Below are 26,662 nucleotides of genomic sequence, written 5' to 3' on the forward strand. Positions count from 1 at the left end.
AAAAAAAAAAAGTGCATAGGAATCCAATAAGCAAAAATAATAGGAGAAGGGAAGTCTATTATATTTACCCATATTCTGGCTTACCATTGTCCTTCTTCCTTTCTTTCCCTTTAGAGAATTTCCTTTAGCTATTCTTTTAAGATAAGTCTCTGTTGGCACATGTACTTATTTTTGATTCATCTGAGAATGTCTTGGCTCCCCCGTTAATTGCTGAAGGATGTTCTCATCAGCTGTAGGGTCCACATTGACAACTTTCCTTCAGCACTTGAAGAAAATGGTTCCCCTTCTGGCCTCCAGGGCTTCTGAGCAGAAATTGCTGCCATTTGAATTTCCGCGTCTCCTACAGGGAAGATACTATTTTTCGTTGACTACTTTTGAGATTTTCTTCTTCTATTGTCTTTAGTTTTCAGAAGTTTGTTATAATGTGTCTTGGCCTGCGTTTCTTTGGATTATCTGTTTGGGGTTTACTCTGCTTCTTGAATCTGTGGTTTGCATCTCTTTCTAAATCTGGGGAGTCTTGAGCCAAGTTTTCTTCAAGTGCTTTCTCAGCTCCACTTTCCTTCTTTCCTTCCGGAACTCTGACACAGATTGTAGATCTCTGGTAGCAGCTCCGCAGGTGCTGAGACTCTGTCCATGTTGTTCGTCTGTTTTCTCCCTGTTGTTCACACTGGACAATGCCCGTTTTCCAGTCCTCGAGGTGACTGGTTCCTTCCTCTGTCCTTCCAGTCTGCTGCTGAGCCGTCCGCTGAGCTCTTCATTTCACCATTGTGGTTTTCACTCCTAACGTTTCCCTTTCGTTGATCTCGCGCTCTTCTGTTTCTTTGCCGAGGCTGTTTCTTTGCAGGGGCTTTCTCTCTTTCCACGGCTTAGTGTGCTGGCGACTGCTCGTCGAAGCGTTCTGATCGCAGCTGCTGCTTCACACGGTCTCCCGTCTCTGCCATCCCGGTGTTGGCTTCTGCTGGCTGTCTTTTCCTTCACTTTAAGGTCTTTCTGGTTCTTGGTACAGCCACCGGTTTTCTGTTGGGACCTGGACGTTTTGATATTATGGTTTGAGACACTGGATCTTACTTACGCCTTTGGTTTAGCTGGGTTTTTCTTTTGACACCGCTCTGGCAGGGGAAGACGAGCGGGGCCACCATGTCACTGCCAGCGGCGGGGAGAAGTCAGGTTCCCTCCTCGGTCTCCGTTGGCACTGAAGGGTGGGCTCCCGGGTGGAGCTGGGATTCTGGTTCTGCACGTGGTGGAGTGTGTGTGTTTGTGTGTGGAAGGGCAGCTGGCGGGGAGGGAGGTCCCGGCTCCCCCCAATCCTCTCTGAGACCACGCCAGTGCAGGAGTTGGGTGCTCCATGGCGGTGAGGGTGGAAGTCCTGACTCCTGCTCGCTCTCGGCTGGCGCCAGCGAGGTGGAGGACTGTGTTTTTCCTGTGGCATGTGGCTGGAGTAGAGCGGTCCTTGTCCCTTTCTGGTCCTGTGGCTGAGAGAACAGGCCCTTGTTAGGGTTTGCTTTTACCTGTGCCCACTGGCGATTCTGGGTTGCCAGCTCCTTCAGCTTCAAGTTTTGATTTATGAGGCAACAAGAAAACCCAGGGGCTCCCCATCGTGTCATTCCTCAGGATGCAAGGTCCCTGGCCGGCCCACCTTCCTCTCTCACCTCTCAGTCGTGTTGTTTGTGTTTTGGGTATAATGTCCTGGGATCATGGTTGTGCTCAGTGGGAGGAATTAGCGAAAAGTATGTCTGCTCCGCCTTCAAGAAGGCAGCAGAGGTCTCCTCTGAAAATCTAATTTTAAATAGACATATTTATTCCCCTATCCATTCTCATTATAAAAGTTGGCAAGATCTAGAAAGCAGAAGGGCGTCGCATGGTCCCAGTCCCCTGACGTTCTCTCTGCCGTGGCTGGGCTCATGCTCTGGGGCCCTGCGTGCTGCGTGCGTGCTTCTCCCCAGCGTGAGGGCATCACCCCGTCGGGTCCAGAAGGCCCTGGGGATGCTGCCGGGTAGCCATGTGGAGTCGGTCAGTGACTGGAGTGTCGCTGACTGCTCTCCTGCCTGGGACTTGGGTTTGTTTCTGAGATGCTGTGAGCATCTTTGCCCGCCTTGTTTTGGGGTCGAGTCTCTTTTGATAACACACATTGCTGTTTTTTCCTTCAGAATCTGCAGAACCAGACCCTCCGCGGTGCTGCCGTAGAGCACCGATTTCTTTGCTGTTTCATCAGTAGTAGCGATTGCCTTCTTTTCCTCGTTAAGAGACTGTCAGGGAGGAAAAACACTTTTTCCTGTAGTTCTCTTAGGTTCAATGGCTAGGGCCCTGCAAACTGAACTGACAAAAGAGATTAATAGGAGAAAAAGATGTATTTCATCTGCTTATGGGTGCCTCACAGAAATGACATGAAAACTGAAGAAGGTGATCCGACCCCGAGGGTTATGTAGCATGTTCACCCAGGGCAGTAAGTTTACAGAGAAATGACGAGACACAGGAGAAGGGTTCTGAGCTTCCGGGGCGGTGAATCATGGGAATGTCTGTACCCGTGGACACCAGTGGACGATCGGGGTTGTGTGAGGTCTGTTGTGCTGTCTCGGGGATGGTGAGGCCAGCACTCTGCCTGGGCGTTAGGAGCCACTTTGCCCTTCTCGGTAGGAGAGGGAGCTGGATTCCTTCCCGACGCAGATTTGTGGCCTGTCTTTGGGCAGACGGGGAGAGTAGAGAACTTTTTCTTGGATCTTCTGTTTCTCAATTGCTTGCAGCTCAAAACAGTCCTTACCCCGATGCTTACCTTGGTACTTTGCGGGCAGGGTCCTATTCTGATCCCTTCGAGACCACCACCGAGTTTTCTCAGGTGAGCCGTGGCTCCCTGAGGCCTGTCTTCCATTCTGCGGAGCTTGTCTTTGCGGGACAGGCTCCCCCATGCTGGCCTCTTCTAGCAGCAAAGCCATGTAGGGATCCTTCAGATGCAGCCCCTCCGACTCCACCCCACCCCAGACGTGCTGGGGCAGAATGCGCATTTCTACCAAGATTCCCGGGTGATTCATATGTACCTCTGAGTTTGAGAAGCCCTGTTCCAAACTCTTGATTCATCTTCAGACATTTTTTAAATATTCTATTTATTTATTTTTAGCTTTTTCTTTGGAATTAATTTCAAACTTGGGAATGATTATAAGAGTAGGACAGAGACTTCCAAATACCCTTCACTTTAATTTCCCCATTCCCTCCCTTCTCTCCCTTGACCCCCTCTGTCTCACCTCCTACACTCTACACACATTTTTTTCCTCAATTTTTAGAAAGTAAGATGCAGACATTCTTGCCCCTTTATCTCTTGATTCATGCCACGGGGCCATATTTCCTGAAAGCAAGGACAGTTGCTGACATAACCACAGCATTTATCACATTCTGGAAATTTAACACTTAAACACATCCAGGGTCATGCTTCTCGTTGAGTCGTCCCGTCTGCAGCATTTCCTCTGGGTTTGCAGTGTCTGTCGTGTCATCGGTGATTCTGACGAGTGCAGACTGGACCTCGCCCAGGGCGGGTAACTGCCTGAGCTCCAGGCCGGGCTGAGTCATTCCCAGCGTGGCCACTTAGGAGGCAGCGAAGTCGTGCACCCGACGTGGGCTGTGCCAGCTCTGATCACTGAGGAAGGGTCTCCAGTGGTTGTTAATACGACGTATGTAGAGAATTTATGTATAATTGTCACACTGATACTTATGTTTTCATAGGAACTGTTTTCACTCTTCATCAAGATGATGACTAAAAGTGGTCTCTATGTTTTTACTTTTCTAAATCTATGTTTGAGCTGCAATTTGCATACAATACACCTGTTTAAGAGTAAAGTTTACAGAGCGTTTGACAGCGGTCATGTAGCCATCGCCCTCAAGATGTGGCCCGTCTCCCTCACCCTAGAAGCTCCCTTCCGCCCCTTGCAGTGAAGCCATGCTCTCATGCCCAGGCCAGCACTGATCTCCTCTTTGTCACAGTAGATTTGCTTTTCTTGTTCTACAATTTTATATAAATAGAATCAAACAGTATGTTGTCTTCTGCGTTAGCATCAGTCGTGTGTGTATCAGAAGTTTGTTCCCTTTTTTTTTTTGCCAAGGAAGATTCACCCTGAGCTAATATCTGTGCCAATCTTCCTCTATTTTGTATGTGGGATGATACCTCAGTGTGGCCACTGCCGAGTGGTGTAGGTCCACGCCTGGGATCTGAACCTGAACACCCGGTCCGCCGAAGTGGAGCATGCCGAACTTAACCACTAAGCGGTGGGGCTGTCCCCTGGAAGTTGGTTCTGTATCCCGCGGAGCAGGCCTGCACTGTACAGCTGCTGCTGGTCCTCCACCGACCTCTTGACAGATGTTTAGGTCGCTTCCATTTGGGGCTGGTATGAATGGAGCTTCTGTGAACGTTTATATACAAGTCTTTGTGGATGTATGTTTTCATTTCTCTTGAGTAATTAGCTAAGAGTGAAATTGTCACAGGATGAGTGTCTGATTAATAACATGAGAAATGGCTGTTTTAGAGTGGTCTACCCACAGCAAATGAGAGTTCCAGTTGGTCCACTTTCACCACCTCTTGGTATTGTCATTTTTAAAAATTTATATATTTTGGCCATCAAAGTGAATATCTCCTTGTGGTTTTAATTTGCATTTCCCTGTTGACTTGTGAAGTTGAGTATCTTTTCATATGCTCGTGGATCATTTATATATCTTTTGTGAAGTGTCCAAATACTTTCCCTATTTACTGGGCTGCTTGTCTTATTGTGTTTTAAGAACTTTTTTTTTTTTAAAGATTGGCACCTGAGCTAACATCTGTTGCCAATCTTCTTTTTTTTCTTTTTTCTTCTCCCCAAAGTCCCCCAGTACATACTTGTATATTCTAGTTGTGAGTGCCTCTGGTTGTGCTATTTGGGAGGCCGCCTCAGCATGGCGTGATGAGCGGTGCCATGTCCATGCCCAGGATCCAAACTGATGAAACCCTGGGCCACCGAAGCAGAGCACGCCAGCTTAACCGCTTGGCCATGGGGCCGGCCCCAGAACTTTTTAAAATATATATATTCTGGACAAAAGTCCTTTGTCAGATGTATGTATTGGGAATATTTTCTTCCAGTCTATGGCTTGCCTTTTCATTGTTTAGTGATGTCTTTGAAGATTAGACATCTTTAATTTTGATGAGGTCACCTTTATCAGTTTGTTTCTTTTATGGTTTATGCTTTTTGTGTCTTGTCTAAGAAACCTTTTTCTACCCAAAGGCCACAAAGATTTTTCTCCTACCTTTGTATCTTCTGGGAGTTGTATATCCGTACACTTTACATTTAGGTCCTCGATTCGTTTCAAGTTGTTTTTCGTGTGAGGTGTGAGGTGTAGGGGTCATTTTTTTTCATGTTGATATTTGCTTGTTTTACCACCATTCACTGAAAGGATTTTCCTTTCTCCCCTTGAACTGCCTCAGCCCCCTTGTCACAAATCAGCCATCCATGTGTGTCTGAGCGTCTGGGCTCTACTCCATCGGTCTGTGCTTTGGTCCTTCGTGCTGGGACCGCTGTCACTTTGTAGTAGGTTTGGCAGCTGGTTAGTGGGAGTCCCCCACTAGGAATCTTGTTTTTCACAATTCTTTTGGCTACTCTAAGTGTTTTGCCTGTCCTTATAAATTTTAGGACCAGCACATCAATTTCTAAAAAAAAAAAGCCACCTGGCATTTTTGTGTGGAATTGCACTGAATTTATAGACCACCGAGGGCCAAGTTGGCCTCTGAACGGTGTGGAGTCTGCTAGGAGCATGTCAAACCCTCCCGTTCACCGACTTCTTCAGTGTTTGAGTGGGGTACATATTCTGTAAACATTTTTTGTAAGAATTTCATGATTTTTGATGCTATTGTAAGCGGTATGGTTTTTAATATTTCACCTTCCAGTTCATTTAGAAATACAACTGATTTTTGCGTATTGATCTTCCATCCAGCAGTTTTATTAATTGTACTTCTTAGTATCGAGGCTTTTCCGGAGGTTCCAGGGGATGCTGTGATTCAGCTGTGGGGATTTTCGCTACAGTGGTTCAAGTGTTTCCAGCACATTTTTAAGGAAAATGACCAGATGATTGTTGATGAAACTTTATCCTCTTTCTCTCTGAATATTCATTAAAGTGATGATTGATATAGTATTTTATGTACACGTTTCACATACTAGTGAAGGGGAGCTTCTTTTCACGTGTTGTAAAGTGTTTTCTTTCTCGGTCCCCTGCGCATGTTGGGATAGAAGGTGTCTCCAGCTGCGTTGTAAGCTCTGTATACTTGAGGTCTTTTGTCTTTCATAAACAGTGAACGTTGGTTCCCAGTTTACCATTTGTCTTTAATTTCATTCATGGTGTTTCATTACTGTAGATCTTTATAATTTTTATGTGAAACATCTGCCAGTTATTTCTTCATATGGTCTCTCTCTATTTTTAGTCTCTGAAAGCCATTTTTTTTTCTTTTGGTACTTCAAGGTTTTTATTTTTATATTAGTTATGACGAAGGATCAGAACCTAGTTTTATTTCTAAATAGTCAACCGCCTATCTCAGGCACATTGGATAAAAGTCATCTTTTTCTTTCCCCATGGATTAGGGTTCTTTTTTTTCTTGTAGATTAAAATTGTATGTGTACCAGATTCTGTTTCTGCACTTTTTCTTCTCTGTGTTGGTCTGTTTTTGTTCCAAAACCACATTTCTGATTTTGAAGCTGTTTAATCAAAATTATCACCATACTAATTTGTTAAACATGTTCTTGCAGTTGATCCTGTGCCACTCATATTACTGATTATGCCACCATAAATTGATTGCAGCACATTGAAATAATGTTATACTTTCAATAGTGAAGTATATTCACTGCATAACACAGTCTGGTTAAAAGACTAGGAAGAAACAACCCATTAGAAAATAGAAAAATAGGCAGAGAAAATAAACGAGCATCTCAAAGAGGACGAAACCTGATTGGCCAGTAGACTCAGGAGGGGATGCGAGTCAGGGAAACGTGGCTCTGCAGCCACGAGCACTGCGGCCACGGCCCGGCCAGGACCCGGACGTCGGGCGTGGCCCTGGGGGCGTAGTCAGGGGCTCCTCTGAGGGAATGATGTGAAATACTCTGTAGCTGTGAAGATGTGCTCCTGGTGGTCCAGTAGCGCCCCCTCCACGTGTCCACCTGGAGACACTTACACAGTGATGGGGAGACAGACGGGGGTTCATTAACTGCTGCTTGTACTAGCAAAATACTCGGAAAAACCTAAATATTATCGACAGAAGAATGGGTAAAATCAACTGTGCTGCATGAAATTATGCAGGTTAGTTTGTCGATGAACTAGGCCTCCATGGACGTGAGTAAATGGAATGGAGAGTGTAAGGCAAGTTTAATATGATTTAAAGTCATACAAAACAGTGCTATGATGCCATTTTGAGCCATATTCAGAGGCACTGGGAGTTTAAAAGGCACATACTGAATAGTAAACACCAGGTCCAGAGTGTGGCTCCTCAGAAAGTCTGGGGTGTGACGTGAGCAGGAGCTCAGAGACCTCAGTCCCGTCTGTGACCCACCACGCCCTTCAAGGAGAACCTGAAGCAGACAGCTTACCTGCTGGTGGTTTTTACATCATAGCGGTGGGTACATGGGTATCCGTTTCTTCAATTTTTAATAATAACATATGACTGTTACTTGCTCAGGGTAAGTCTTAAGACACTAGAGAAAAGCGTAAAAAAGGAAAACCTCGCACAAGTCTACCAAACAGTGTGTTCCATGTCCTTTTACACACGTGTTTGCGCACATCTCTCGTGATTTCCTTAGGAGAATTCCTAGAAGTAGGATTACTGGGTCACAGTCTCCCAAACCCAGCCCAGAAACGTGCATTTCCCCCAAGCACGTATAGGGGCCTGTCTTCTTCCTCCTCAGGGAGCCAGGAACATCGCACTTCTAGTCTTCTGATCAGATGGACTTGGGCAAAAAATCACAAAAAACAAGAAACCCCAAGTGATTGTAAACATGTGACTGTTGATTTTCACTCATGTTCCTGATGATTGACATTTAAAGACACAATCTGTGTTTAGCAAGATTTCTAGGGCCTATTAGAAAGCTTTCACCACCAATTCCCAACCTTGACTTCACATCACCCTCACCTGTGGAACTCATCATAGTCTTTTCCTTGAAAAGGTAATGCTATTTCCTAATTCGGAAGACGCCAGATGATATTGCTGAACCGGTGTTCAATTTCTCGGGAGTTTAGAGTAGTTTCTCAACCACAGCTCTCTTCACACTTTGGCCAGACAGTTCTTTGGTGCTGGGCCCCAGAGGGGGCTGAGCAGCATCTCTGGCCTCCACCCACTCTATGCCCACTAGTGCCCACGCCCAGTGGTGACAGACAAAAATGTCTCCAGGCATTGCCAAGTATCCCCTGGGTGCAGAATCAGGCCCCCTTGGTTGAGAACCACTGTGCTAAAGTGTGTGCGGATGTCGGAGTGTTAACTTCTCTTAGCTCTCATGCTGATGCACGTGGAGGTGCTGTGTCCTGGTGCCTGTGGCTCTCCAGTGATCCAGGGCAGCGAGTAAACCTGCCACCCGCCCCAGGTGTGGGGCATGTGACACAGGCCAGTGCTGACTTGATGAATCCAGTCGGGAGGCTTGTATACCCTCCATGTTCATTGTATTACTCTCTGTTTTCTCTAGGTTCAATTTTAAAAAGTTAAAAGTGTGTATGTGGGGGAGGAGGAGTCCAGAGGTACCAGAAGACATTCATTGAAAACTTTTTTCCCAGCCCTGTCCCCCGACACTTGTCCCCCAGCCCCCAGGGCAGCCACGTGGCAGTAACTGGTAATCTTCCGAGACTGAGGCAGGTGTGAGGACACGGGTTTAACACATTAGGAATTCTTTTTCACTTTTTTTAAACAGATGTTAGTTTATTGTACAGTATTATATGGGCTGCATTTCCCCCCCCAAATTTTGTTTAGACGTCCTTTCCAATTAACTGTATAAAGGACTTTTTTTAAACCTCAAATGGAATTTTATTTTAAATACTTTGTGGTTGAAACACTTTGCAGAAGCTATGTGCCTTGTTAAGCCACTATCCAGTGAATGCTACATGCAGATGATTTCTATAACCATATGGAGAGAGAGATATTTACACATCCTAGTAGAAATGCTACATTTGTGTATTTCTGTTCTGGCATTAGACAGAAATGTCATCTAGACCAGTAATTCTCCATCTTTCACATTTTACTTCTTCCAAATATTCTAAAATCAAATAAGGTTTCAGATTGTTAAAAAATGAATAATTTTTCAATGACATTTATTGTTACCATCAATCTATTATCATATTAATATTTACGGGAAACTTGAGACCCTAACTTCATGCTTCAACCTGCAAAGATCTCTATTTCCATTTTCCAGAAGACTTCTTTATCTTTATGGTCTCCTGGCACTATATGGATATGCCATCATTTTTTAACTTGAAATTAATTTTTGACCTGTTCCCATGGTCCGTGACTCAGTGTGTAAGAGAAGTCTGCCTAACCCTGGTCCCTGCCCACGAAGCGTCTAGACAGCCTCTGCACAGGTGCCTTTCCTGTGGCGACACCCCTCGGCAGGCTCCTCAGCTGCAGAGGCCCGCGTCCTTTCTGGTGGGGTGCGGTCTAGCCCAGCAGGATGGTTTACTTTAGTTCCCTGCCTACGGGTGGGGCGTTTCTGTCTTCATCTCGTCTACGCTGCTGCGCAGGAGCAGCTCGGACCTCGCGCGCCGCTCGCGCGAAGGAAACTCGAGGCGGCTGGAGTCTGCCCACCTCGGGTGCGCGGTTCAGCCCCTAGCACTGCGTAGGGGGCCTGTCCCTTCACATCCCTGTCCACCCCGGGAGGCATCCCCCTTTGGAGTCGGCCAGACCAGCCGGGTTCGGGTGGAGCTCGGGCTGGCCTGGCCTCCGCTGGCCCTGCCCCCGCCGGGCGTCCTGGGCGCTGCGCTGCGCCCGCTGCTCCCCGCGTCGGGAGCGGCCCTCCCCCAGCTTGTCCCTGCACTGAGGCGTCCGTCTTGTTCTGTGGTTTCAGAACCGGGTTTCTCCTTTCAAGGACATGATCTTCTGCTTCTCGGAAGAGGACTGGTCCCTTCTAGACCCCGCCCAGACCGGCTTCTACGGAGAGTTCATCATCGGGGAGGACTGCGGGGTCTCGCTGCCTGCACGTAAGCCCCGACGCCCCCGTCTCCTGAGACAGGGAATGGGGGCGCACATCTGCCCTCGCTGTCCACGGAGGTCCCCTGTCACACTGCCCGAGGGCACGTTCCAGGTGGCCCTCCACCTGCCGCTGTCACCTGTAGACCAGGCTCCTGCTACAAGAGCGCATTGCCCGGCCGCTGTTCCCCTGGCCTCCTCACCTCGTGGCTCTCTCCATGTCGGGTTTTCTAAGCCCCAGTCCCACCGCTTGCCCTTCCGCCGTGTGTCCCTCTGGTGTCTCTCTCCTGGATCTGTCCCGGAGTCCCCACTCTCCACCGGCCCTGGTTTCCTGCGGGAACAGTTCACCGACGAGTGTGTATCCCTCCTCTTCTGTGAACAGATGACCCAGCTGCCCAGCTGGACGTCTCCCAGGGAGAGGAGGACGGGCCTCGTGGGGCACAGTTGCAGGACCTCCAGGGGAAGGACACAGCCCAGGTCTCCTACTTGAGTGAGTCGTAGTCCAGAGCTGGGTGGACGGAGCCGGGTGGAAGGCAGGCGGGTCCCTCTGCCGACTCTGCAGCCCTCCTCAGCCTAGACTGGGTCTCCGTAGGGTGTATCTTGCCCCCCCCCCCCGCCCCGGCTCCTCAAAAGAGCGTGTGGGCTTGGACTCCCTCAGCCAGGGACCAGCGTATGACAGGAGTGTCTTCTCTGCTGTAACTCACTGCTCTTTTGAGCTGACGACCCAGTCGCCCCTCCACACTTGAGTTGGATGCTCTCCAAGAGTCACTTAGGGGAGGAGAGGACGTTCCTCTGCTCGGCTGGGCACTGGGCACAGCGCTCTGTACACCCCGCCTGGCTCGTCCTTCCAACCACATGCTGCAAGTGGTTTGAGGAAACCGAGTCTGGGCAGGTGCTGGGGCCTGGGTGACGTGACCCGGCTCAGCAGTAGCAGTTACCTGGCCTACCCCTCCACCCCCCGCCCCAGCTTGCTGTGTCACCAGAACTGGAGTTTGCAACCACTGTGCTGTACTGTCTCAGGGTGTCTGCTCCTTCATGGAGAAGCTTCTTGGGTGTCAGCACAGCCCCAGGCCCCTTCCCCTTTGGAGCCACAGAGCAGAGCAGGTTCGGCTCACCATCCCCCCGGAACAAGCATCTGGGGCCTCTGCTGTGGCTGGCTCCCCGTGCCACCCCTGCCCGGCAGGCTCTGTGCAGGCTGTGTCTCCGCTGCATCTGAAGGACCCTGGGGTCTGTGGGTGGAAATGAGCACAGGGCTGGCAGGTGCCTGTGCACAGTCCAGTAGACAGGGCAGAACTGGAGTCCACTTTAATTCTGTTTAGCTTCAGCCCAGGGCTGCCCTCGGATCACGGCCAGGCATCTGTGAACATACCTCCCCAGCTAGTGCTGCGGCTGTAGGACAAATCAGTTTTTCCATTTTCTCCTCCGGAGACTTTTCCAGCCTCCAGCCATTCCAGGTAGATGAAAGACGAAAACGGGAAGAGCCCCCAATGCCAGAGTTCCAGACCTGCCAGCAGACGGCGCTCATGCAGAGCACCTGCCCAGGTAGAGGGGGAGGCTGGGGGTGCCTGTGTGCAATGTGCAGCATGAGTGTGTATCCATGTGTGGTGTGTGTGAGTGTGTGTGCATATGCAGCTGTGTACGTGTGTCCATGTGTGGTGATGGAATGTGTGGTGTGGTGTCTAGTGTGTCTGGAGTGTTGCATGCCTGTGAGAGTGTGTACATGTGTGGTGTGTAAGTGAACTTGTGTCTACGTGTGTGTGCATGCACATGTGATATGTGTGTCTGGTGTGGTGGATTGTAACACGTGTGATGTGTATGTGTGTGATGTTTGCATGTGTGTATAGTGTGTTTGTGTGTGTGGAAGTGTGCACTCTGTAGTGTGTGTGGTGTATGTATATGCACATGTGCTGGTGTTGGGGGTGGTGGGGTGGGGACTTGAACTCTCTAGGGTCCCTGCTGTCGGCTCCTGGAGGTTCTCAGCTGCTTGTGCTCGTTGTGTTTTGCTAGGATCTCCCAGCCGGCTCCTGGCCTGAGCCCCTCCCCTCCTCACCCTCCCCTAGTGGGTGGAAGCTGGGTGCTGAGGTGTGTGTGGGCCTTCTCGGAGTATATGTCTTCCCTGAGCGTGGAAGGCTAGAATCTCTGGGCAGAGTCTTGGGGTTCAAGAACAGGTTTGCAGAATGCAAAGCTGAGGGACCTCGAGGGGTGGCTCCAGTGCCCTCGGAGCAGCCAGTGTCGAGACTGAGTCACGTGGGTAAAGTTACCACCTGCAGGGGCAAAGCCTGGAATCCGGCCTCAGGGTTCAGACGCCCTTCCAACGTCACGCCCGTGTCTCTGTTCTTGCTTGAACCCGTGTGTCCCGGTTTTCTGCAGCTGTGGAGACTGACTCCCAGTCTGCCTCACCCGTGATGCCTTTTGGAGGCAGGCTTTGTGGGGCGTTGTGGTGTTTCCGCCCAGCCCCGTGCAGGGCTTGCAGCCCTCTGTGTCCCCATCGCGTGTGGACAAAAGGGGTTTGATGTTCTTGTGAATCTATGGCAGATCTGGAAGGACAGTCCCCTCTATGCACAAGCGGCAGTGGTCACCCCGGTTTTCTCAGGAGCCTGCTCCACACGCAGGGGTCATCGCGCGTGGCCCATTCTCGCTCAGGCTGATGAACGCCTGGTGCTCAGGTGCATTTTGAACCCTGTCTGGCCCCTGCCTGCCCACAGCCTGTCCCTTGGCCCCGTCAGGATGGTCATCGTCACGGGGTTTTCAACGGTGCTGTCCCTGTCCTCGGCTCTGACACACAATCTGTCTTGAAACGGCGGGAAACCGGGGGCTGCTCTCTGAGAACAGGGCAAGATGACGGATTTCAGAGAAGAGACAGTGTTTTTATTCTGTAACTCCTGCCCGTGCCCTCTGACAGCAGGTGAGGGGCCCGCATCCCGCATCCGCCCTCCCAAACCGTCCCTTTGTGCAAATCCGACCAGCGCTTTATAATGCTGCCTTGGGGTGGAATGTCTTCTTGTTTGCTGCCTTTCCTTGCTTCTTTTTTCTCCCCCCTCCCATTTGGAAGCCTGTTGTGTCCCAGCACTGCACCGGTGTAAGGTCTTGCCGCGATTTTTTGCGTTGTGTCCTTGCAGCACCTTCTGAGGTGGGTACTGTCTTAGCCAGCACAGGTACTATAGCAAAATTCCGGGGGGCGGTTTAAACATCAGACATACATTTCTCACAGTTCTGAGTCTGGGAGGTCCCAGGTCTAGGCAGAGGTGGAACTGGTGTCAGGTGAGGGCTCTCCACCTGCCTTGTGGACAGCTGCCTTCTCCCCCTGCGCTCACGTGGCCTCTCCTCGGTGCATGCTCGTGGACACTGAGAGAGCTCATGTCTCTTCCTCTCCTTATAAGGGCACTAACCCCATCACAGGGGCCCCACCTTCAAGACCTCGTTAACCCTAAATACCTCCAAAGGCCTCAGCTCGTAGATCACCTTGGGGGTTAGGGCTTCAGTGTACGAATTTTGTGGGGACACACATTCAGCCCAGAATAGGCACATGACATCTCTGTCTTGCTGCTGGCGCACCCAAGCAGGAGTCGCATGCCCAGGGCCCCACGCTCACAGGCCATGGGTATCAGATTGCGGATCTGAACCCCTGCGGTCGGGCTCTAGGCCCGTGCTTTTTACTCCATGTTATCGAGCCATAGTGGGCTTTTTCTATGGATTTGTAGGAACTCAAAATTATGGGTCTGAATCTGTCGCCTCTTATGTATTTGCATGTAATTCCTCTCATTTCTAAACTTTGGTCATGTGTCTTTCAGCACATAAATGTCTTTTTTTCACATTTTTAAAATGCCAATACACTTATTCATCATCTCCTTTTTTGGTTTTATGTCTTGCTTGAGAGCGCTCTCCCCATCCTGACTCGTAAGAATATATTTTTGTACCCTTGTCGTTTTGTTTCCTACCATCCCTGCTTCCCTCAGCCCCTTCAGCTCCCGGCTTCCTTCCTGAGGGGTCAGGTGCCGAGCTGGGCCCACGCCGTTGCCCCTCAACACACCAGCAGCCTGGCGTTCCCCGGCCACACACAGCAGAGCCGCAGGCTTGGGCACCCTCCCTGTTTGTACTCAGTGCTAAGCTTAGCTCCCTGGCATTCCTCTCCCTGTGCGTCTTGGGTGCACCTCCGAGTCCCAGCTCATCCACTGGGAATTCCTCACTGCTGTGTGATGGCGCACAGCACTATTGCTGATTTATCCCCCCTTTAAGGAAACTCTGCAGTTGTTCCTGGTCACTTTGGCTGGTCTGAGGGGCTGTCGTCCCGTACGCACAATGTTAGTTTCTTGGGGCTGCCGTAACAAAGGACCCCAGCCTGACAGGATCCGACACCAGAAAGTGACTTTCTCACAGTTCTGGAGGCCGAAAGTCAGAGACTCCATGTGTCAGCCTGGTGGACTTCTCTTGAGGCCTTTCTTCTTGGCTTCTGTGTAGCCGGGTTTATTTTTGTCTTTTTTATTGTGGTAACATTGGTTTATAACATATAAATTTCAGGTGTTCATCATTATATTTCAGTTTCTGTGTAGATTACATCATGTTTCCCACCCAAAGACTAATTATAATCCATCACCACACACATGTGCACAGTCTCCCCTTTCATCCTCCCCGCTTCCCCTCTGCTAACCACAATCTGTTCTCTGTCTCTGTGTGTTTGTTTCTTTGTCATTGTTTTAGCTTCCACATATAAGGGAGATCATACAGTATTTGACTTTCTCTGAGTGGCTTATTTCGCTTAGCATAAAACCCTCAAGGTCCATCCCTGTTGTCGCAAGTGGCCAGATTTCATCTTTTCTGATGGCTGAGTAGTATTCCATTGTGTGTGTATACCTTATCTTCTTTATCCATTCGTCCCTTGGTGGGCACGTAGGTTGTTTCTGGATCTTGGCTATTGCGAATAAGGCTGCACTGAACATAGGGATGCAAATATCTTTTGGAATTAGTGTTTTTGTGTTCTTTGGATAAATACCCAGAAGTGGAATAGCTGGATCATATGGTAGTTCTATTTTTAATTTTCTGAGGAATCTTCATACTGCTTTCCATAGTGGCTGCACCAGTTTGTACTCCCACCAGCAGTGTATGAGAGTTCCCTTCTCTCCACATCCTCTCCAACACTTGTTATTTCCTGTCTTGTTAATTATAGCCATTCTGACGGGAGTGAGCTGATATCTCATTGCAGTTTTGATTTGCATTTCCCTGATTGATAGTGATGTCGAACATCTTTTCATGTGCCTGTTGGCCATCTGTATATTTTCTTTGGAAAAATGTCCGTTCGTATCCTCTGCTCATTTTTTAATTGAGTTGTTTGTTTTTTTGACATTGAGTTGTATGAGTTCTTTATGTATTTTGGGTATTAACCCCTTATCACATGTATGGTTTGCAAATATCTTCTCTCAATTGTTAGGGTGTCTTTTCATCCTGTTGATGGTTTCCTTTGCTGTGTGGAAGCTTTTTAGTTTGATGTAGTCCCATTTATTTTTTCCTTGTGTTTCCCCTGCCTGAGTAGACATGGTATTTAAAAGATGCTGCTAACACTGATGTCAAGGAGTGTACTGCCTGTGTTTTCTTCTACGAGTTTCATGGTTTCAGGTCTTACATTTGAGTCTTTAATCCATTGCTTTTTTTGCGTATGTGCACTTCTTTTTTAATTGAGATAATGGTTTATAACATTGTGAAATTTCGGTTGTACCTTGTTATTTGTCAGTCACCATATAAATATGCCCCTTTTGCCCAACCCCCCTTCCCCTCTGGTAACCACTAAACTGTTCTCTTTGTCCACGTGTTAGTTTATCTTCCACATATGACTGAAATCAGATGGCGTTTGTCTTTCTCTGTGTGGCTTATTTTGCTTAACATCATACCCTCAGGGTCCATCCATCCAGGGTCATTGCAAATAGAATGATTTTGTCTTTTTTTATGGCTGAGTGGTATTCTGTTGTGTATATATACCATATCTTCTTTATCCAATTGTTACTTGATGGGCACTTGGGTTGCCTCCACTTCTTGGCTATCGTGAATGATGCTGCAGTGAACATAGGGATGCATAAGTCTCTTTGAATTGTTGATTTCAAGTTATTTGGATAGATACCCAGTAGTGGGATAGCTGGATCATATGGTATTTCTATTACTAATTTTTTGAGAAATCTCCATACTGTTTTCCGTAGTGGCTGCACCAGTTTGCATTCCCACCAGCAGTGTTCCCTTTTCTCCACAGCCTCTCCAACATTTGTTATTTTTTGTCTTGGTGATTATAGCCATTCTAATGGATGTAAGGTGATATCTTAGAGTACTTTTGATTTGCATTTCCCTGATGATTAGTGATGTTGGTTGTCTTTTCATGTGCCCGTTGGCCATCTGTGTATCTACTTTGGAAAAATGTCTGCTCATATCCTCTGCCCATTTTTTGATCTTTTTTTTTCTTTAGTTCTATGAGTTCTTTATATATTTTAGAGATTAAGGCTTTGTCAGATAGATGATTTGCAAATATTTTCTCCCAGTTGGTGGGTTGTCTTTCTGTTTTGTTCCTGGTTTCCTTTGCCTTGCAAAAGCTCTTTAGTCTGATGTGGGTCCCTTTTGTTTATTTTTTCTTTTGTGTCCCTTGTCCAAGTAGACATGGTATTCAGACCTTCTAAGACCAATGTCAAAGAGTGTGTTTTCTCTGTTTCTGTATTTCTATATTTTCTTCTAGGAGTTTTATGGTTTCAGGTCTTACCTTCAAGTCTACTGTCCATTTTGAGTTCATTTTTGTGCATGGCAAAAGATAATGATCTACTTTCCCTTCTTTTGCATGTGACTGTCTAGTTTTCCCAACAGCATTTATTGAAGCAACTTTCTTGTTTCCATTGTATGTTCTTAGCTCCTTTGTCAAAGATTAGCTGTCCGTAGATGTGTGGTTTTATTTCTGGGCTTTCACTTCTGTTCCATTGATCTGTGTGTCTGTTTTTGTACCAGTAGCATGCCGTTTTGTTTACTATAGCTTTGTAGTATATTTCTAAGTCAGCAATTGTGATGTCTCCAGCTTTGTCTTTTTTTTCAAGATTGCTTTAGCTATTTGGGGTCTCTTGTTCCCCATATAAATTTTAGGATTCTTTTTTCTATTTCCGTGAAGAATGTCGTTGGGATTGTGATTGGGATTGTGTTGAATCTGTAGATTGCTTTAGGTAATATAGACATTTTAACTATGTTTATTCTTCCAGTCTATGTACATGGAGTAACTTTCCATTTCTTTATGTCATCTTTGGTTTCTTTCAATAATATCTTATAATTTTCATTGTATAGGTCTTTCACTTCCTTGGTTAAATTAATTCCTAGATATTTTATTCTTTTTGTCTGATCATAAATGGGATTGTATTCTTGAGTTCTCTTTCTGTTAGTTCATTATTAGAGTATAGAAATGCAACTGATTTTCTAAGTTGATTTTGTACCTTGAAACTTTGCTGTACTTGTTGGTTATTTCTAATAGTTTTCTGATGGATTCTTTAGGGTTTTCTGTATATAAAATCATGTCATCTGCAAACAGCGAGAGTTTCACTTCTTCATTGTCTATTGGGACTCCTTTTATTTCTTTTTATTGCCTAATTGTTGTGGCCAAAACCTCCAGTACTATGTTGAATAAGAGTGGTGAGAGTGGGTACCCTTACCCTGTTCCTGTTTTCAGAGGGATGGTTTTCAGTTTTTTACCATTAAGTATGATGTTGGCTGTGGGTTTGTCATATATGGCCTTTATGTTGAGATGCTTTCCTTCTATGCCCATTTTATTGGGTGTTTTTATTATAAATGGATGTTGGGTCCTGTCAAATGCTTTCTTTGTGTCTATTGAGATGATCATGTGATTATTATCCCTCATTTTGTTAATGTGGTGTATCACATTGAATGATTTGCAGATGTTGAACCATCCCTGCGTCCCTGGTATAAATCCCACTTGATCTTAGTGTATGATGTTTTTAATGTATTGCTGTGTTCAGTTTGCTAGTATTTTTGTTGAGGATTTTTGAGTCTATGTTCATCAGCAATGTTGGCCTGTAATTTTCCTTCTTTGTGTTGTTCTTGTCTGGTTGTGGGAACAGGGTGATGTTGCCCTCGCAGAATGTGTTAGGAAGTGTTCTGCCTTCCTCAATTTTTTTAATAGTTTGAGAAGGTGCCACATATGAGTGAAATCATATGGTGTTTATCTTTTTCTCTCTGGCTTATTTCACTTAACATAATACCCTCAGGGTCCATCCATGTTGTTGCGAATAGGACAATTTTGTCTTTTTTATGACTGAGTATTCCATTGTGTGTATACACCACATCTTCCTTATCCAGTCATCAGTCGGCGGGCCCTTGGATTGTTTCCGTATCTTGGCTGTTGTGCATAAGGCCACAGTGAACATAGGTGTACATAAGTCTCTTTGCATTGTTGATTTCGTGTTCCTTGGATACATTCCCAGTAGTGGGATAGCTGGGTCATATGGTGCCTTTCTGTTCTTAATTTTTCGAGGAATCTCCATACTGTTTTCCATAGTGGCTGCACCAGTTTGCATTCCCATCAGCAGTTTTTCAGGGTTCCCTTTTCTCCACAACCTCTCCAACATTTGTAATTTTTTGTCTTGGGTCTTGTTTTTTAATCCACCCCACTACTCTGTCTTTCGATTGGAGAATTCAGTCCATCTACATTTAGAGTGGTTGTTAATAATATGAAGGCTTAATGCTGCCATTATATCTCTCATTTTCCAGTTCTGCATTTCCCTTGTTTCTCATCCTGTGTATTTCAGAATATCCATTCAGTTTGTTGGTTCTCTATGATGGTTTTCTTAGTTTTCTCTTTTTGTCATTTGTGTCTCTGTTCTGATTATTTGTTTAGTGGTTACCATGAGGTTTGTATAAAAAATCTCGTAGATGAGATAGTCCGTTTTCTGATAGCTTCTTATTTCCTTAAACTAAGCCAATTCCATCCCCTTCGTCTTCCACTTCTACGTTATTATTGTTGCAACTTATTCCATTTTGTGTTTTGAGTTTTTGGTTAAAATGAAGTGATTATAGTTTTTTGTTGTGTTTTTTTTGAGAAAGACTGGCCCTGAGCTAACATCCGTGCCCATCTTCTTCTACTTTATATGTGGGATGCCCACCCCAGCCTGGCTTGCCAAGCGGTGCCATGTCCACACCCAGGATCCAAACTGGCGAACCCTGGGCCGCTGAAGTGGAACGTGTGAACTTAACTGCTGCACCACTGGGCCAGCCCCAATTATAGTTGTTTTTGATGCTTTCCTTCCCATTATCTTTAATGTTATAATTAAGTGTTTGCTAACCTGTTCTGATAGAGAGCTGCAACTTTCTGATTTTGTCTACCTATCTATCTCCTTGCTCAAGGCTTCGTAAACCTTTCTTCTTTTTTGTTCAGGTATGAGGGCCTTCTTAAGCATTTCTTGAGCCAGGAGGTGGGGTGGGGGTGGGGGGGGGTGGCCTTGTGGCAGTGAACTCTCTCCACTTTTGTTTATCTGGGAAAGTTGTTATTTCTCCATCATATCTGAAGGATATTTTCACTGGATCTGGTATTCTTGGCTGAACGTTTTTGTCTTTCAGAATATTGAATATATCATTCCACTCTCTCCTAGCTGCTAAGGTTTCTGCTGAGAAATCCACTGAACGCCTGATAGGGGTTCCTTTGTAAGTTATTTTCTTCTGCCTTGCTGTTCTTAATATTTCTTCTTTGTCATTGATTTTTGCCAGCTTTACCACCATATGCCTTGCAGTAGGTCTTTTTACATTGATATAGTTAGGAGATCTATTAGTTTCTTTCCCCTTTATTTGCAACCCCTTCCCCAGGTTTGGAAAGTTCTCAGCTATCATTTCTTTGAACAAACTTTCTGCTCCATTCTCCTTCTCTTCTCCCTCTGGAATGCCTGTAATCCTTATGTTGTATTTCCCAGTTGAGTCAGATATTTCTTGGAGAGTTTCTTCATTTCTTTTCAGTCTTAGTTCTCTCTCCTCCATCTGAAGCACGTCTGTATGTCTGTCCTCCAGACTGCTGATTCGCTCCTCCATAATGTCTGCTGTTTTATGCAGGGGGGTCCAGATTTTTATCTCATTCATCGTTTTTCATGTCCAACGTTTCTGATTGGTTTTTCTTTATAGTTTCAGTCTCTTTTGTGAAGAAGTTCCTGATTTCATTGAACTATCTGTATTTTCTTGTAATTCGTTGAGTTTTTTTAAGATAGCTATTTTGAATTCTCTGTCATTTAGATTATAAATTTCTGTGCCTTCAGGATTAATTTCTGGGTGCTTGTAGTTTTCCTTCTGGTCTGGAGATTTAATGTATTTTTTCATACTGTTTGGTGTGGATTTGTGCCTCTGCATAGTGATAGTATCTGGTTGCAGCTTCCACCTGCCACCACTGAGTGGGAGTCAAGAGCTGTGTGTTCTGAGCCCACCGTGATCCACAGCTCGCTCACTCACAGCCATGGCTTTTCTGTCTGTGTGGGTGCTCTGGCTGACTGGCTGAACTGGAGCACCGGACAGGGGGAGGGACGCTTTCTTTCACCTGCAGGATCCCAAGTGCATTCTCAGTCTGCCCTCACTGTCTGCTCTCCTGGTGTGCTGGCTTGGAGTCACCCCCGCAATAGCTTAGCCACCTCTGGGTGGGGCTTTCCCATGGGCTGTGAGGGAACTTGGAGAACAAGGGTGTCCCCGTGGAGGGCCGCCCCCTCCCCTATCTCCCTTCAGAACTGCATGTGGTCCGGAGCCCAGGGTCACTGCCATTGGGGGAGGGAGAGCAGATTCCCCTTACCTCTTTCCACTTCCCTGGGGATCCAGCACCTCCACCTTCAGACATGTGGTTGCATGGGTCTCTCAGATGTCTTTTGTGTTGTGTGACTGTCCTCTGTTGGTATATGAATGTCCTTTTTGTTGTATCTTAGTGGGGAGAGCTCACTCCACTGTGTTGCTGACATCACTCTCTTTAATCTATCTTAGTTAAGTTTTGTGTATGGTGTTAGATAATGGTCTACTTTCATTCTTTTGCATGTTGCTGTCCAGTTTTCCCAGCACCATTTATTGAAGCAATTTTCCTTTCTCTATTGAATGTTTTTGGCTCCTTAGTCGAAAATTAGCTGTCCGTAGATGTATGGTTTTATTTCTGGGCTCTCAGTTCTGTTCCATTGATTTGTGTGTCTGTTTTGTGCCAGTGATGTGTGAAAGGTCTTCCTCTCTCCACAGCCCTTACCGTGCTCTGAAAGGATTTTCCCACCCACACCTGTTTAATGGTTACCATACTGTTTTGGTTACTATTGCTTTGTAGTATATTTTGAAATCAGAGAGTGATATACCTCCACCTTCGTTTTTTTTCCTCAGGATTGCTTTGGCTATTTGGGGTCTTTTTTTGTTCCATATTAATTTTAGGATTCATTGTTCTATTTCTGCGAAAAATGTTTTTGGGATTCTGATTGGGATTGCAGTGAATCAGAATGCTTTAGGAAGCGTGGACATTTTAACTATGTAAGTTCTTCCAGTCTTTGGCTCAGATCTCTGCCCATGCTGGGGCCTGTACCCTCAGGTGACAGTGGCAGCCTTGTGGACCTCTCAATTGCATTCTTGGAGGCATTCTTCCTGTTTCTTAAAGGATAACGTATGTTCCAGCCAGATACCTCTGCTGACCTGTTTGGTGGAATCCCAGAAGTCTGGCAGCCTTCCTTCAGTTCATCCTGTGTCTGTCCTTTTCAGTCCAAACTGACAGTGTTTCTGCTCAAATAAAATTCTCAAAAACATAGTTGGTCTCCCATGCGGTTGACAGGGGTCCCGTCCATCAGACCCGAGGGTCCTCTGCAGATCGTCCCTGGATCTCCGCATCTCCATTCCTGGCTCCTCCTGAAATGGTTGATCAGATGCATGGGTCACCCCCATAATCTCTTGAGCAAATGGTCATTCAGCCACATCCTTGGTGTCCTCTCCAGAACACACATTCTCATTTTTCCAATGTGGATGGACTGGGAGTTTTCTAAATCTTCTGGTCTCCCTCCGGCTCCCCAGTTTCACATTCTTCCCAAGCCCCTCCCCCTTGTTTTCTGATGGATAGACAAAGGCCCCATGGGCTCTGCCACTGCCTGGTGTCTCTCCTTCTCTGTGGCTTCTGGGTCTTCCTGCCCTCAGCTTCCCTGACTTACCAGAACTCTCCTCCCTCCAACAATTAAGTCCAAAATAACCGTATTCCTACTAATGTCTTAAGGGCCCAGCACTACTCCCCGCCTTGTAGACCTGAGCCCCACATTTCACAAAAGGGAGGAAGCAGAGGCCCCAGGGGAGCTGTGCAACAGGCTCTGGGCTACAGGCCAGGACCTCACATGAGGTTCCTGCTGCCCACCCACCTCCTCCTCGTGGTACCGCTTTCCAACATCACTCGGGATCCATTGAGTCAGCTTCAGTCTAGGTTATGAAGTGCAAAACATGTGCACCCACCACCACTGGTGGCTGCTGGTGGGCCTCAGATGTGACCCTCGGAGGGAGAGGTGCTGGTGGGGGACTCAGTGACCTGGCGGTCTGGGTCCCTTGAACGCCCTGACATCTGACAGCATAGCAGGCTCAGCGCCCACTTCACCCTTGAGTTTGCTTATGTGTATAGTGGGGTAAATAATGTGTTATTGGGTTGTGTCGAGGAGCACATGGGACTGTCAGAAGTTGCGCACAGCCCTGGAGCATTGACATGCTTAGGACCTGGTGGCCACCTCACCCTGCTCTCCACTCGTGGAATCTCTGGTCTTCCTCTCTCCACGGCCCTTACTGTGCTCTGAAAGGATTTCCCCATGCCTGTTTAATCAGGCAGTGCCGAGTGATGTGTGAATGGTTAAGAGTTTACACAGATAAATGCAAAGTCTTAGATCTTGGAGGGGTCTCAGTGGCTAGAAAAGAAAAAAAAAACAGGTTGTGGCTGTGGCTGAGGGTCAAGGGCTTTGTGGAAAGGGCAGGGAGGGGAGAGGAGAATGGGAGGACGGGTGGGCTCAGTGTGGCCCATGCTAAGGGTTTCCTTCTCAGGCTGCACCAGACATCCCTGCAGGGGGAAGCTCTCTTGCAAAAGAACCCACGAGAACCCTCCTGGTGGGGCTCCCTGGGGCTGGGGTGTGGCCTGGGCAGCACTGCTGACCTCCACGTTGTTTTCCTGTAGCCGCAGGCAACGCTCCGTCCCTGGAGCGCAGCCTGGACGAGGAGGTGACCATCGAGATAGTCCTGTCCAGCTCCGGGGACGAGGACTCCCAGCTCGGCTCCTACTGCACCGATGAGCCGCGGAGCCCCCCGGAGAAGCCGCACAGCCTCCCTGCTTCCCCCCGGAGTGGCGCCGAGGGGGCCGAGGTGCAGACCTCCTCCAGGAAGTCCTACGTGTGCCCCAACTGTGGCAAGATCTTCCGCTGGAGGGTCAACTTCGTCCGGCACCTGCGGAGCCGCCGGGAGCAGAAGCCGCACGAGTGCTCGGTGTGCGGGGAGCTCTTCAGCGACAGCGAGGACCTGGACGGGCACCGTGAGACCCACGAGGCCCAGAAGCCCTACCGCTGCGGCGCCTGCGGGAAGGGCTTCCGCCTCAACTCGCACCTGCTCTGCCACCGGCGCGTCCACCTGCAGCCGGATGGCCTGGCACCGGTGAGGAAGAGGGAGCGAGCGGAGCCGGGGCCCACGGGCGGGGGTCCTGGTACCCTGCTGGGGAAGGGCCCGGCCAAGCTAGGCTTCCAGTGCTGTGACTGCGGGCGGGGCTTCCAGCGGCCCGACCACCTGGCCCGCCACCGCAGCGCCGTCCACGAGAAGAGCCGGGCGCGGCCCCTGCAGTGCCGGTACTGTGTCAAGAGCTTCTCGCACAACTCCGACCTCCTCCGCCACCAGCGCCTGCACATGAAGCGCCGCTCCAAGCAGGCCCTGAACTCCTACTGAGCTGGGCCCGGCCTGCAGGTGCAGCCTGGCCTGCAGGTGTGGGCCCAGGTGCCGTCCCAGGTGCGATCCGCTGTCGGGTGTGGCCCCAACCTGGGCCAGGTGCATCCACTCATGCCCGGTACTGCCTGGGCCCCCCTCCCCATGGTGCACGTCCTCTGGGACAGGGCCCACTTGCTCCTGCCCTCTGCTCTCAGGTAGAAATGAGATAGTGGCCAAGTGAGCATTTGTTCTGTCTCTGCTGTGCCAAAAAGCAGGGAGGGTGTCTCACCACCAGCCCTGATTCTCCCTGTTTCCGGGTCTCACAGAAGCCCATCCAGTGCTTCCCCAGTGGCTGGGGGACTGGCTGCCCATCCAGTGGTGACCCTGGGGTGTGTCCTTCCCTGCACTCTCCCGTCTGCCCTAACTGCCTTCCTCTCTGACAGCAAGGAGTGGCAGGTGGGGCAAGGGCAAGGAGGAAGGCAGGGAGGCTGGGACCGGAGGGGACGTGGGGAGCAGGGCCGAGCACACCAGCCAGGCCACGTCATCCGAAGTCTGAGTCCCTGTCTCTATCTGGCCACAGGAACGCCCCACATTTCTCAGGCGGCCCTTTCAGGCTGGGAAGCCTTGGGGGTGCTTTCCGGAAGGGAAGCGGTATCATACCCCGTTATTTGTGATGGCGTCTGGTGCTAGGGATTGTGAGCTCATCAAGGGCAAAGCCCACGTTTTAGACTGTATGTTGCATCCCCTCCCCAAAATGTCGTGTCTTTGTACCTGCAGGCCCTTGGTCAGTAGTTGTGGGGTGGAAGTGGAGCCGTCATCATCTGAAAGGCACTTAAGTTCCCCTTCCCATTCGGTGGGGTCTAGGAATGGGGAGCTCAGCCTCCCTGTGGGGCTCTTCCGTCTGGGCGAGCTGAGCAGGGGAGACGGAACCTTCCGTGAAGTCATGCTCTGCACGTGTGTTCACTTGGCGTGTTGACTGTGTGAGTCTCCTAGGGCCGCTGTAACCGAGAACCAAAAACTGGGTGGCTGAGGACAATGGAAATCACGGTCTCAGTTCTGGAGGCCGGAAGCCCCAGATCGAGGTGTCAGCAGGGCTGGTCCTTGTGCGGGAGAGATCTGTTGCAGGCCTCTCCTCTGGCTTCTGGTGGTCGCTGGCAGTCGTTGATGTCCCTTGGCTTGTGGAAGCATCACCCCATCCCTGCCTTCATCTTCACGTGGTGTCCTGTGTGCGTGTCTGTCTCCAAATGTCCCCTTTTATAAGGACACCAGTCATGTTGGATTAGGACCCACCCTGCTTACCACAGTATGTTCCCATCTAACCTGGTTACACCTGCGTGACCCTGTTTCCAAATAAGGTCACTTTCTGAGATACTGGGGTTAGCACTTGAATATATGAATTTTAGGGGGTGGGGAGCCACAATTCAGCCCACAACACCAGATAATCCTGATTCGCAGATGAGTCAGTACAGACTAGGGTTAGCTCTCTGTTCCATTGGAATAGGATTCGGACCCCAGCTTCTGCTTCCTGGGCAGTTGTCCCCTGCATGATAGTAGCCTGGGATTCTGGACTGAGAGTGACCGTAGGTAGCGAAACCTCAAGCGGTGAAAACTGCGGTCTTGTTCCCGGAAGACAGTGTCGGCTGGGCTCTGACGGAAAGCCTGGGGCTGTGGAGTAGCTGTGGCTGGACCTGGAAGCCAGCGGCCAGGCGGGTGTTAGAGTGTTTGTGTGTCAGGCCCGTCGGTGCGCAGTGAGGCCGGGTAAGTGAAGGCAAGGCCGTTGCTGCTCGTCACCCACTTCATCGTCACATTGAGACGCCGCTGCCACAAACCCGGTGAAAGTGTCACAAGGTTTTATAATTCGATTACTGTGCCCATGTAGACACATCTACATGCCCAGGAGCAGTAAATGCAATAAAACATTCGATCATACCCTGAACAAGAAATACACCGTCAGGCTCTTGTTTCTAAGTGGTTTGCCTCTTGTGTTGACGTGCCAGGAAAAGGGAAAAGGTGAGTCTCTAAGCCGACGGAGGGAATTCCAAATAGAAACCAGACTGTGTGTGCCCCCACCTGTGCCCTCTTGCCCAAGGGTTCCATGGTGGGAAGGCTGTTTACGTACCTGCCTCGGACATGTGTCAAAAGAGGAACATTACTCTCCTCGCTGGTGTATTTTACGTGTAAAATCTGATCATAAGAAAGACACAAAGGGAAAGTAACAGAACTGAGACCCTCGAGGAGACTGCATCTCAAGTCCCATCACATACTGTGAGGGAGCCCCCCATGCACTGCTCAGAGCTGACCAAGGCATCCAGCCGCAATGTCCCAAGCCACATTGCCACTAGATTCGGAAACCCTCCTGGGTGAGGTAGCTCAAATCCCAGGTTCGTATCACGCAGAAGAAGCCTGTGGGCTTATCTGTACTGGGGAAGCCCCAGGTGGCACTTGGCTTCAGCCAAGAAGAGCTGACCCCCTTGGTCCCTCCCAGGGGCTGGGCAGGCTGGTGAGCCACGTCTCCACCTTGCCATGGAGCCTCGCAGACCCACGTCTGAGGAGCCTCTGCCCACTATTCCTCCAGTCCCTGTTCCCACAGACTCAGGTGCCAAATAGAAACTGCCT

The 26,662-nt window shown here is 48.5% G+C and overlaps 1 protein-coding gene across 10 annotated transcripts in view; it reads left to right on the forward strand.

The window, feature by feature from the left end:
- Positions 1–25,989, forward strand: part of ZNF496 (zinc finger protein 496) — a 39,430-nt gene extending 13,441 nt beyond the window's left edge. For 7 of the 10 annotated variants that reach the window (XM_023618264.2, XM_070233552.1, XM_023618265.2 and 4 more), the window contains 4 exons: positions 10,038–10,170; positions 10,542–10,649; positions 11,588–11,701; positions 23,313–25,989. In XM_023618264.2, the coding sequence (XP_023474032.1) occupies positions 10,038–10,170; positions 10,542–10,649; positions 11,588–11,701; positions 23,313–24,067 (1,110 nt within the window). In that variant the 3' untranslated portion in view covers positions 24,068–25,989. The remainder of the gene's footprint in view (positions 1–10,037; positions 10,171–10,541; positions 10,650–11,587; positions 11,702–23,312) is intronic. The other 3 variants (XM_070233555.1, XM_070233551.1, XM_070233553.1) reach the window with 1 other exon arrangement.
- The last annotated feature ends 673 nt before the right edge of the window (positions 25,990–26,662 follow it).

Source organism: Equus caballus, chromosome 14, assembly GCF_041296265.1.
Source record: "Equus caballus isolate H_3958 breed thoroughbred chromosome 14, TB-T2T, whole genome shotgun sequence".
Lineage (NCBI taxonomy): Eukaryota > Metazoa > Chordata > Mammalia > Perissodactyla > Equidae > Equus > Equus caballus.